This window comes from Peromyscus eremicus, chromosome 5 (genome assembly GCF_949786415.1).
Source record: "Peromyscus eremicus chromosome 5, PerEre_H2_v1, whole genome shotgun sequence".
Taxonomy (NCBI): domain Eukaryota; kingdom Metazoa; phylum Chordata; class Mammalia; order Rodentia; family Cricetidae; genus Peromyscus; species Peromyscus eremicus.
The window spans coordinates 34,784,258-34,797,786 of NC_081420.1; the positions used below are offsets into that span (position 1 = coordinate 34,784,258).

A 13,529-nucleotide genomic window follows, 5' to 3' on the forward strand; every position below is an offset into this window, starting at 1 on the left:
TATCTACAGTGGTCAGAAAAGATGAGAATTCAGAGGATCATGGTTAAAGACAGTTGTAATGAAACCCAGGGACACTCCATGTTTATAGCCTCATGTTTCAGACTTTTTGAAAAAGTCACAGTGCTTAGGGGTGGCACTGTAATACTATTGTCTGTGGATATTCCACAAAATGTCAGGGGATAGAGAATGTCTGTCTTTCATAAGTCAAGATCTCCATGTTTGTGAGATATAGATGGACTGATTGATAGCAATATCATTCTTTGATTTTAACAACTTCACTCATGGAAAATTTTGTGATTCTAAGGTTATGTTGTGAAGTATATTATTTGCCAGCATAACTTCTGGTATCTGTGACATTTTTTAATAAGAATTCATTAATGTTTTTAGTAGACTTTGTATTAAATCAACAAAAGGTATCATTAGGAACTTTGTTTAGACTTTTTAATTTTTATTTTTGTAGAACAGACCAATTACACTCAAGCACAGGTTCAACATGTAAGTATGTAAAAGAAGCTTCACATGAGTGCATCATCAAGAACTGTCACCGAGGCAGAAGGAAAGGATGTGCTGTTAGCAGTTGCTTTGGACCATTCGGCACTTCAAGAGCTTCAGATACATTTCCACATCATTTGAGTCTCTTCCCAAGCAGTGAAACAGGTTATAAAAGGCAAAATATCTAGTGTTTCTATTGGTTGACTTCAAAGATGCCAATTCAGACCAGGCAGGGGCGTCCACCTTTTCTTCAAGTGCAAAATTAGCCTAAACACCAAAATAATAGTTAAGGATTAATTATAGATGAGAGTTTGGGATCCTATTTCTTCTACATGTTAAATTCAATTTTGTGGGAAGTTAATATTGTAACAATCAAACCCATGGATTTTCATTTATGTGGAACAGAGGACTTAAAATATGTCAGCCATTTAAAACTAGAAGTGGGGCAGATTGATGTATTTTGTGGCATGAAATTGATATCCACTGAAGTTTGTTTTTTCCATGATGTTGTATAATTGGTTCCCAAATGAAAAATACACCCAAGACAGAGGGGCAGCTTCAAAATATTAAAAACAAACAAACAAACAAACAAAACAAAACAAAACAAAACAAAACAACCAAATTTTATGTCTGGGAGACTAGAATGTTGGAAGATTCTCAAGGCTCCTCCCAGCTTTACAGACTCAGTAAACAACTACTAGCTGTGTAGATGCTTGCCTGCTGAATTAGAGGGAGAAGATCTCTCAGATCTGTTGAGCTTCTTGCAAGTTGTGCAGAGAGCTCTACAGTTCCAGCTTTCATGATTGTCACCTGTGTTGGGGGTTGGGGTAGGACTTTTCTGTGATGCAGCTGTTTTTGGGTCACCCATTCTCTTCTTGCAAGTCACTCTCTACCTGTTAGAACTCCAGCAAAAACTAATTGTTTCACCAAATTGGACATCAGTGTAGCTGTTACTTTGGTCTGTCATGTGTTCCCTTTCTGGCGTGAGTAGACCTGCTTGTCTTGTCTCTCCAGGAAAAGTCTCACACAACAAGGGGCAGACACATGGGCAGCTAGGAATTTGATATCAGGGAACATGGAGCGGCTAGCACAAATCCTGTCAATTACTGAACTTTTTATATTTCTTCAGAATTATCCCCAACTACTGCTTTTGTGTTTTATGGATTCAGATACTACACTATCATCCTTTTCTTCCTTTCTACTAAATAAATACCTCATATAGTGTATGTGTACAAATCCTTAGGCACAGTAAGGAATTAGTGCCTTAAGATATAGTTAGCTGAGCATTGACTGTAATAAGAACTGCTGAGATAGTTACACATTTGTCTCTTGGTCCAGAAAGGTATTTTCCAAATAATTGTGAGGAACAGCTGTTTTCTTCTGAGATCCTTGAGATGTGGGGTGCTGAGTAAAGTGACTTTGAGAAGGTTGGGGTTATGAGTAGTAGTAGTGAGGATATTGACTTAATTGGATACCTCGATTTCTTTGCTGCAAAGGGAAGTGTTTCAAAATTCATTTGTCATTTCGCAGGTTACCCTGTTCATGCGTGAAAAAAGACAAAGAACTTTAGGAAGCTACTCACATTGCTGATGATCTTCTTCATGGCCCCAAGGAGATTTCTGTTTATAGCCTTAATCTCCAAGGCTTTTGTGAGGTAAGGGGGAGTGTATCCCAGCTTGTCACCCATTTCAACCCACAGATGGTGCAGAGGGTTGACCCAGGATTGCAATAGACTGTGTGCCAACTTCAGTAGGACTTCCGACTAAGCAACCATAATTGAACAATCACATTAGAATAAAGGAAATGCAACAGAGTAAAGATACAGGCAGTTTTTGCACAAGTAGCTGAAATGGGCCCTCCTTTGGTCATTCATACACATATTTAGAACATTCTTTTGTTCGTACCGATTTTATAAGTTTAAACTGTAGCCATTGTCCTCATGCTATTGAATTTTGATAAGGTTAAATCAGAAATATCAGAAGAGTATTTCTAGCTAAGTAGTAACTCTTAATTATTGTAATTTCTTCCTAGACTTCCTTTTTACTTTCTATTATTATATTATTAATTATTTTATAAGTAATAAATAGGAATATAGACATATAAAATGCTGGTAACATTAAGAAAAACAAGGAAGGTGGAATATATCCGTGGGTAAATTTTAGATATGTGATAATGTTCGTTGTAAATCACTTAAGTTGCTTCATGGAAGGGAATCAGAAGTCAGAGATAATAACCATTATAAGTTAGAGCAAGCATTGCATATAAAGTCCTCATTACAAGAATGGCTAGTTTTATTTTGAGGAACATCATATTGCATTTTACAGGACTCTTTTCTTCAAGTGACTTCCAGGCTTCCAGTTATGTCATAGGTAAAGGTAGAGAGGTCAGAGAGGAATGGGCAGTTATATAAAGAAATAGAAGTAGATCCTGGGAAGACAGAAATGTCAAGAATAGATGGTATAGTGTTCAGTAATGTTAAATTCTTCCAACAGAGGACTTAGTGTAACACATGATGAGCACAGCTCTATTAGTGCTTCATTTACATATACATCTGTACATGTTGAACCATTATCTCAGAGTTGGCTCACACTTACTACAGAACAGTAAGAACAAGATCAGGGGCAAGGCACTAGTAAAATGGCTTTTCCGAATAGATAGTGTATAGATCTGCTATAATATCACTTAGCAATGATTTTCCATAATGTTTTTCAATAGGATTGTTCTTTGATTTCCCATTCCTTATCTAATTTTTATTTTTTTCTGCAAGTTGATTGCCATATACTATTATACTATAATATAATACAGGTAATATAAGTGCATGGCAAAGCCAGTGCACTGCAGTCTTCAGTTGTTTCAGTAACAAACCAAGGCTGAGAACTCACTTCAGTATTTTGGGCTTGCTCCTTGTTTTCTGGCCTAGAGAGGGAAGAAGTGTGGCATCTAGTGATCTTGTTGTTAAACCCCCGACCGCTGGCATAAAATCTATTCTGAAATGATGAAAAGTTCAATTAGTTATCATTTCTAAGTTGAGTAAATGAATCAATGACTTGGGCATTGATGCATTTGATAGCCGTCTGATTTTAAAATTTAATAATCCTAAAAATAAAAATAAGGAGTTAGACAAGTAATTTTCAATTGACTTATTTCCATTTTAATTGCAATCTCATTTTTGATTTATCTGGTTTTCTAATCTCTCAATCTCTTTCCCTCCTCACTATTCTCGTTTTTTTCTAAAAGTTACTATGTGGCAAGCAGATACTAAAATCTAAAAACTATAAAAATAAGTGTTATCATATGGTAATATTTGTGCCACTGCAAAAATTCTTAAATATTTTTATTCATCAACTTGTTTATTACATTTTGATCCAAACTGATGTTCCTTAACTAGTCATCATACCAGTAGAACTTCTCTTTCAAATCTCCCTGTATCTGCACAGCTGTCCTATACCAAGATGGTCATAAATTCTCAGTACAGTTGTGTTGTGGCAAAGTGAATTCTAAGCTACCAAATATAATATACTAGGAAATCATAGGTGATAAGCCAGTTAAAATAGAAAAATATTAATCATAAAGACATTGACTAATATGCCATTATTTAATTATTACATTTACTTTGGTATACTTATTTGACACATTATCATCAAAAAATACTACTAAGAAAATTTGTGATAATTCCAAAAGATTGCTGGGATAGTATAGATATTGAGTGATAGAAAAGGTAGTGAGTATAATGTAGGAATATATATTATAGGCCTTCAGCCACATTCTTACATGCTAATTGATACACTAAAGTCCTCATCTACTGTTGCCTCATTAACTATTCTAAAATAGACTTTTTTTGTTTGTTTTGTTTTGTTTTTTGTCTTCAAATTTACTTCACCATGAGTAGAGGATCTGCTTTCAGTTCTAAACTAGATCCACCGTCTTAAGCTCAAGTCTTGTAATTAATTTTATGATAGCTCTTAGCATTTGGGGATTTCTGAAGTAACTTGATTATTTTTCTTCTTCATCATTTATTTCAGTCTCTTTAATTCTATTCAATCCCCTGAATCCATTGTGAAGCAGTTCTCCTTTATTGGATATTTATAGTGTCCTAAACAGAGGACATCAAAGGACACATGTCTCCTATACAAAGGAATAGAAAACCAAAGTATTTCCTCAGTCTTACACTCCTGAGCTTTGTGTCTTTGTGTTACAAGAGTAAGGTAAAGTTAAAATATTGAGAAAAAGTCATTGTATTCTTAGCAAACATTTGACATTTCATCAAACTATGATGCTCTATGCCACATTTCAGCAGTTTAAAGTTTCCCCTATGAAGGAATATTACGTTGAAACTGGCCCATGATACTTTTCTCATTTGAGCTTTATTGGCATGAAAAACACCCTGTAAAGTCTTCAGAAACCAACCATGATACTTACAAAGTGAGTGGACAGTTCTGAAATTCGGCGATTCATATACTGGGATGACTTGATTGCCTGATCCAACATTTCCCCAAAGGGTGAGTGGTAGGAGACATTCAACATTTTAACCTTCATAGCAGAGGTCATGTTCTCCCTCCGGACTATGAGCATCAGCAGCAAGAACAGTGTCCCTGTTAACAAAGAAGACCACTTTGAGGTTTCTTCCTATGAGGCTATCAAGAGCCATCATCAATTTGCCTTGAATTATATTGACTGAGACATAGTTGTAACATATTAATACTTTGCACTTTCAAAAGGACGAACAGGTATGTATGTATGAAATTTAAGTCTATCTGCTTTAGTCACATTAACTTGAGAGATTTCAGATACAAAATATGAGTTCAAGATCCTAATGTCCACAAAACCTTTGATAACTGTAGTTGGAAATGTCCAATATAAAAACAGGGAATTGGTAAAGATTCATGCATGGTAAAATCCCTAAGCAGAAATGCTGAAAAAACTAGATATGCCTAAAATTGTATAGCATACAAGTTAATTTTCAAAATTTTAACTAAAAACGAGGCATCATCAAATAATTTATGTCATTTATGTCAAAATTTCTAAATTCATAATAATTTCCCAAATTTATTTTATGTACAACATATATCTCTCTATAAAACATGCGCATAAATATTCTTTATATAAGTTTTTGTAAAATATATCTTATCATCATTACTAATTCTTGAAAATGTTATGAAGACTATAGAGTCAAATACTTAATCCCTGCATGTTTTTCTTTTGAAATGGTATTTTGGCAGGATGAGATTGTCAGAGATGTGTGGTATGCACATGTGTTATGCTTGTCAACATCAGTCTCCTGCACTGAAAATTTCTTTAGAGTCATTCATATTTAGCAACACATGGAGGTGACCCCAGAAAGATTGTTACCTATAGATTATGTTCTCATTCTAGCAAACATCTCCATTTCTTCAATTTTGAATTTTTAATCATACCTTGATTCGTAACTGCACTTTGCATGGAATTTGTACAGAAACATTCTTAGTTTCCACACACTTGGTATCAGAAACACTCCTATTTTCTAACTCAAGACAAATAGGGCATCAAATGACATTAGTAGCATAGGCCATTTAAACTCAGCTTGGTAAAATAATGCACTTCTTAATCTTATCTCGAGGAACATGAGTAAAAACTATACTTACAGGCAAAGCATTGCTGAGGCAAAGACAGTTGCATCTCTGAAATGTCTCACTGCAGCGTGGATACCCAAGGAGGAGGCTTCCCTTCAGTTAACTTTCCACCTCCTATATACTCTATCATATCACCTTCAGGCCACATACTGCAAGGGAATTGGAGGAAGGGTATCCAGAATCCCAAGTGAGATTCCTGTGACTCTACTCCCTCAGGGAATTTTAACGGCCTCATGAACATGGCCATAGACCTGGTTATATGTGCATTCCTTTGCTTATTTCTTAGCCATGACTGAAGAAGAAATTATATTAAAGGTCAACACAAAAAGAATACTATGCCTCAATTCTTGGCCTTTTTTTTAGATTCTTATACAATTATGCCACCTCTGTAATTTTCTCAGAACCTTGGTGGTATTATATATGTATTTCATCAGTTTTCTAGAATTCAAACATCGGACAAGACTAACTTATTTTCAACAGTTAACCTTTAAAAGGTTTTGCCAGTATCAATGGAATACTATAAATACTATACCCTAGGCTGAAATTGGAAGTAATATATGGTTGTAAAAACACATTTATGAGATAATTTCATGGGCACATCATATCCTTTCAGTGAAACAACTATTCAAGATTCCTTATTGGAATCTAGGACATCACTGTTAGATTTTTAGCCATCACAGTGGCTGCACTAAACATTAGTTCCTTCTGTAGACCTGGATTTAAATACAATCAGAATGTAGTTGACTCTTCATATAACATCTTGTATGAAGTATGTTAACAAATGGTTCATTAGGTCCTTTGATGTTCTTGATCCCAGTAGCAAGCCGAGTGCTGTCTGATATCATGAAATTCAGACAGCATTATGGGATATCCAGCTTAGTCTCCCCTTTTTCTCCATAGTCATGTGGTATCTGCAGTAATAATCTGACCGTCTAGTTTTGGCATGATCCAGCATCAATGACAACAGCCTGTGTAGTGTAATGGGCCATAGGGACCTCTCTATTTGACAATGCATAGGACATCAATCACTTTCAACTGGGATTTTTCAATAAGCTTATGCCTTGTGGGAATATTTTTCCTACCATGTCTGCTATCTTTGCTGTTCTTCTAATTCAATTTCCATATCTATTTGCTACTGGATGTTAATATTATATAATGCAATGTTTTTCAGAGCATGAAGACAACCTCTGAAGGAACACTGCTGCTTGTTTCAAACAAACGCAAACTGATAATCATATTCAACGTCTAAGGAAAGATGATACCAAACAAATTAGCAAGCCCCAAAAGATTTCGAAGTTTGTTGCAGTTGTTTCCTCCCAAGAGCATCCTGGTTACAGCACTGTGGGTGAGGGATACTGTGTTACTTAGCTTTCAATAATGCACTCTCATTCCTCACTAGGCAATTTGCTCCTCATCCTGTGGCATTCCCACGGGGCCATGGAACCAGGAAGGAAGTGGAGCAACTCTAACTGCTTATCCTAGTCATTGAGTTAACAAGAATTTTTCACACTTGCCTAGCTCAACTGTTTGCTCCAGGGAGACCCTCTGGCCACAGGCTCCCTATTGTTGGTACTTATCTGGGGCATAGGGCTGAATGCCTACCCACACCAGATCTAATATCCCCCAAATATGTATACTAGACTTATAGTCACTCCTTTAAGCCTTTAAGCAATATTTTCTACCCCTGGAATGCATCATGCATCTCCACCACACACCTACCACAGCACAATTTCTTTATATGGAGATAATGTGCACTGGATACCATATGTGGTTTTTATAATTTCTACTCCTAGGACAAGTTTAAAATCTGTGTCCCTTTAAAGTTCTGTATCCTCCTCTGTGCACCATGGCTAACTATCCCCCATGTATTTCAGGATTATGAATTAATGTTCATTTGGTTCCAGCTTTCACCCAAAACAACAGTTTGCATGTTAGTCGGAAATTTGGATAAAATGTAACCCTTACATGCTATTGATGGGAAAGCAAACTATTCTAGCCACTGTGGAAATCAGATTGAATTTCTTCCAAGAAACTAAATTAGACCTACAAATGACCCCACCATGGGGTGTACAGAAAAGACTCCAAATGAAAACATTGTAGACATACTTGAACCATCAGTGTTCACCAAATCAGGTTTTCATAATAGTAAAGTGATAGAACCTAGGTGTCCATCAAAGAAGAATGTCCTGAAAGACCATTGTGTGAAGCTGCGAAAGTACACCCAAGTTTCAATGGAGACTCCACGATAGTGGAGATAACAGGACCGCTGGGAAAAGGTAGGGTACGGAGTGGATCTGGTTTAAGAGAGAGGCTATGTGTGTTGCAAGCAGCCGAGTTGGACAGGAAGAATTCCCTAAACTCTTAGAGCCCAATGATTTTATCAATAGCATCAGATACTAAACCTGGAGCTGGAAAATTACTGAATTTCTTCTCTTATTTGATCAATTCTTACCATGCCCCTTACACTTGCTTACTGTGAATGCAATGTGACCAGCTACTGCATGTTGCCTGCTATGAGGAACATATTATACATACTTCCAAAGAACTAACCATTCTGATTTAGGTGAGATAAAAATCACAAAGTTGTTTTAATTTGCATTTTTGCTAAGAATTATGAATACTTTTGAATTATTTCTTACTCATTTTTATTTTTTTTATTGAGAATTCTCTGTTTAGTTCCCTAGTCCAACTTTTAAGAGGGTCACTTGTTTCCTTGACTCTGCTTTTTGAGTCCTTTGTATATTCTGGATGTTAATTCTCTGTCAGAAGTATAGCTTGCTAAGATTCATTCCCATTCCATGGGTTCTTTTATTCACTTACTTGATTGTTTCTTAGTGGAACAGAAGCTTTTTAGTTCTATGAAGTCCCAGTTGTCAATTGTTTCCTTTAATTCCTTAATTCCAATAGGATGGGCAAACGACATCCTACTCAGCAAGTTCTTCCCTCTACCCATATCTTGAAGGGTACTGCCTATTTTCTTCTGTCAGTTTCACTGTTTCAAATTGAGATTGTTGATTCATTTGGAGTTAATACTTTTGGCAGGTGTTAGAGGCCTAATTTTACTCTTTTGCATGTAACATCCAGTTTCCCCAGCACCATTTGTTGAAGATGTTATTTTAAACAGTTTGTTTTTGCCTCTTTGTCTTTGCCTCTTTATCTCCAGTTGTTTGTTGTTTGTTTTTTTTTTTGCCTCTTTGTCAAATATCAGATGGCTGAATTTATGAGTATTCATGTTTAGGTCTTCTTCTTTCATTGGTCGACATATCTGTTTTGTGCCATATCATATTGTTTGTATTACTATGGTATATAAGGTATCTTGAACTCTGGAATGGTAATTTCTCTAGCATTGTTATTATTGCTCAGAATTTCTTTGGCTATTCTAGGTCCTTGATTTTTCTGTATGAACTTTTGGATGATTTGGTCTTTTTCTTTGAAGATTGTTGGTATTTTGATTGGAATTGCAATGAATGTGTAGATTACTTTTGATAGAATGGTCATTTTCACAGTATTAATTCTGCGAATTATAAACATGGGATGCCCTTACATTTTTCTGTTATCTTTCTCATTTTCTGTCCTCAGACATTTGAATTGTTCATTGTAGAGGTCATTTATCTCTTTGGCTAGGGTTATTCCAAGATATATTGCTGTTTTTGATGTTATTGTAAATGGTCATGTGTCCACACTGGTGAGGGAATGCAAATTGATAAAATCACTCTGGAATTTACTACAATCATGGAGAAACTAAAAGAAGTCTATCATATGACCCATCTCTATCACTACTTGGCATGTGCTTAAAGGACTCAACATCCTCCTTCACAGATACTTACTCGGGCATCTTTGTTGCCATCCTCTTCACAGTAGCCAGATAAATGAAAACAAACTAAATATCCTCCATCAGATGACTGGGTAATAAAAATGTGATGGGATAATATTCCACAACGGAATATTATTAAGCTCTAAAGAAAAAAAATGAAATTTGCTGGTAATTGGATGGACCTAGAAAAGATTATGTTGAGTGAGTTAAACCAAACTACCAAAGACATCTGAGGTTCTTAGCTCTAAATCTCACACATGAATATACAAACATGGAATAATCACAGAAAACAGGGAAGTATAAAGGGACCATAGCCATGGGCAGGGAGGACGGTGACTGTAGAGGGAAGCAGCAGGATACAAGTAATGTGAATGAAGTAGAAAATGGAAAAACAGAGAAGGGGCTCCAAACGAGAAGGAGGGAGGGAGGTCAATACAGACAGGGAAGGGGTCAAATAACACCAAGGTTGTTTGATAAAGTCTCAAGAAATAATATTGTTTTATATTTACCTAAAATTACACACAATAGATATTAGTGTGCTTGTGTGTGTGTGTGTGTGTGTGTGTGTGTGTGTGTGTCTTAAATGAAGTTAAGTAATTTGAGCTGACCATGATCCCCACAGTAACTATAGACTAACAAAACTCCAGTATCAGGCATGAGAAACATCCTTGCAAATGGTTGGTAAGGGTGATCCAAGTGACTCTCAAAACAATAGAGACTATTGGTGTAACCCTTGGTTGCCTCTCTGGGAGTAGAGGATTGGCCCCTACTGCTGAAGACATTGTGTAGTTAGGACACAAGCCTGAGATAATTTGAGTTGGATATTACACGAAAGTCTTCTGTAATCTAGACTCATGATACCAGGAAATACTATGTAAGGTACCAAGGAAGGGAAGCAATTAGACAGTCCTACCCAGGTGCAGTACCTGTCAACCAGGACAATGACTAATATGCCAAGATGTGCATAAAGATGCACTAAGCAGTCCTCACATGTTGGTACCAACCAACAGATGTCTAATTGGACATAAGGCCCATTCAATAGGAAGGAAGTCATGACTGGTACTTGTAGTGGGTAGCCATTCCAGCTTTGATCTGGAAGTTCCAACCCCCATTGAGGCTCCGCCCACTTCAGCTTCCCATTACCATTTCTCAGGTACCATTATATTCCTTCTCAGGTCTTTGATTGGATTGAAGACTAGCAGTTACAGTTACAACTTAGTATATATATTTTATCTTAGATAGAACATATTAAGTATTAGATTCAGGTTCTTTAGGATAGGACACCTTTTGGAATGATCTTTGTAACATGCCATTTACCTATGCTCTATACTTCTCTGGATTTTAGTATGTGTTTCTTGCTTGATATTGTTCGCATTGGTTGTAGTTCCATCTTATCTAGGTCATTATCCCTCATTATTCCTGGACAATATTTGATAACCATTCCTTTGTATATAGTCTTGTATTAGGTTAGAACCTTCTTATTTAGACAAAAAGGGGGAGATGTAGTGGGTAGCCATTCCAACTTTGATCTGAAGTTCCAACCCCCATTGAGGCTTCGGCAACTGTCACGCCTACAAGGCAGGGCCAAGGGAGGCGCCTGGAAACCTGAGATCTGGATGTGCCAGTGCTCTCGCTGTTCCGGGACCCTGGACGGTGGAAGTTGACCAAGCAGAGCTCCAGAGAACACCGCTGGACTGCAATACACCTTCCCCAGACCCCACGACCTACCTATCCCTTCATTTGTAAGTCACCCACTAAATAAATCTCCCTTTTAACTACATGGAGTGGCCTTAATAATTTCACCAATAGGTACTGAAAACCTAGCCAGCTTACTGGGGCTGGTGAGGGCATGGACACTAAAAAGGAATGTACCACCAATACTTTGCTAGTTGAGCATCATTCCTAACTCCATCCTAAATCATTCTCTTACATCCACAGATAAGCGTAGTACCACTCTCAGGAAAGAAACTTTTATTTACAGCAAATGGAAACCATCCCAGACTACCATGACTGGATATGATGCAGAGATCTACAATTCAGGCATGCAGGGTTTGGGAGGCTGAAGTATAATGTAAAGAAAGACACATGTCTTCCACTCTCCATGTACCATATGAGTGAGTGGTCCTGGCAACAAAGGAATTTGCCAGGCATGGAGTAGGTCAGAATCTTACATCCCACAAAAAGTACATGTGTAATACAGGGCAGAGGCAACCACATCTCAGTTCCCCATAATAATTGGCTTACTTGGGGCTGATTATCTGATAGCTGAAGCAACAACACTGTTAGAGGCTTGGCTACCCGAGACTTGAGCAGCACTAGGTGACTAGCTTCTGAAATAGGTTTCAGGAAATGCCATCCCATGATGTACAGCAGTCTCATAGGAAAAGCAGAAGGAAAATAGACCTATTCCTGCCTTGGAAGTATTCACCTCACAGTACCTCATCTCACAGATGTAAATCATGATTAATCATCCTGCACCTACATCTTAAACTACATCACACTTCTGGTGTTGCAACTCTTGAGCCATATTGTAGATGCTATGTGGTCTACTCCACTGGGAAATTTTTACTTTACATATTTAAGAGGTGTATCTAAAATCTGAGATAGAAATTTCCATGAAGCAGCATGCAGTACTGATCTAACACACATTCCCTGCACTAAGTTTGGTGGCCATAGCCATCAAGATGTGCTATTACAAGCACAGCAAGGAGGAAGCCTCAAACCAGCTCCTAGAATTCCTGTAAATAACTGTCTCATGTACTTGTGGTCATTTTGTGTTTATAGACTTTAACTTACTATGTGAGGAAATAATTGTCTTTTTGTGTCTCATATATATGTGAGCATTTTTAGGATGATTGCTTTGACTTATATTTGTGGCATTAGTGGATATATTATGTTTGATTTCTTTTTGAATTTTACCTTTTACTCTGCAAAACTGTTTTTTATCTCAGTCAGTAGTAATTGAAATGTAGAGTTTCAAATGTGTTTTAAAGGTTCTTTCCTGACCAGCTGGGAAACAAGTGTTCAGACATAGGAGCCTGTAGGGATATTTCACATTCAAGTCATGGTAGTTTGTGGTTTGTGACTGTTTTGATCTGATTAGTCTTTTTATTTTTTTTAACTAAGATTCATTTTTTTTTAAATTTTTGTCTGTGGTCTGTCTGTTTACCACATGTGTGAAGGTGCCCAAGGAGGAAAAAGAGGACATCAGATTCCCCCGGAGCTGCAATTAAAGGCAGTTGTGAACTGCCCAACATGGTTGCTGGGATCTACACTTCGGTCCTATGAAAGAGCAGAAAGTGTTTCACAACTATATTTATCATGTCCTTCCTTTTCTTCTTTTTTCAAATTTTCTCTTCATGTTTATTAAATATTATGATTGATTTCACATTTTCCTCACTTTGATTTAGTGCTACAAATTTCCTTCACAGTATTGATTTAGGGGTCTCTTATTTGGATGTAATATATTTTACTTAGCTTTTTCTACTTTTAATTTTTCTACCTTTCTTCCTTTATTACCTGTGGTTCTCTTAGAACTATTCTATTTAATTTACCCATGACTCTCTGTCGTTTTCTTACGTTTAGTTTATTGATATCTGCTTTTATGCCATTGT

The 13,529-nt window shown here is 36.8% G+C and overlaps 1 protein-coding gene across 1 annotated transcript; it reads right to left on the bottom strand.

Annotated features, from left to right (window-relative positions):
• Positions 1-538: 538 nt before the first annotated feature.
• LOC131910836 (prolactin-4A1-like) lies at positions 539-9,024 on the bottom strand. Its single transcript, XM_059262718.1, has 5 exons — positions 8,922-9,024; positions 4,912-5,084; positions 3,375-3,479; positions 2,075-2,254; positions 539-759 (listed from the first exon to the last, which is right to left on the bottom strand). The coding sequence occupies exons 1-5, from the start codon at positions 9,022-9,024 to the stop codon at positions 571-573; spliced, it is 750 nt and encodes a 249-aa protein (XP_059118701.1). The 3' UTR covers positions 539-570.
• Positions 9,025-13,529: the final 4,505 nt, after the last annotated feature.

Coding starts and splice junctions, on each gene's coding strand:
- LOC131910836 (XM_059262718.1), bottom strand. CDS start 9,024: ATGTCGTTTGCCCATCCTATTGGAATTAAGGAATTAAAGGAAACAATT. Junction 3,480..4,911: donor CAGAACTGTCCACTCACTTT/GTAAGTATCATG, acceptor TCATCATTTCAG/AATAGATTTTATGCCAGCGG. Junction 760..2,074: donor TGAAGAAGATCATCAGCAAT/GTGAGTAGCTTC, acceptor TTTGGTGTTTAG/GCTAATTTTGCACTTGAAGA.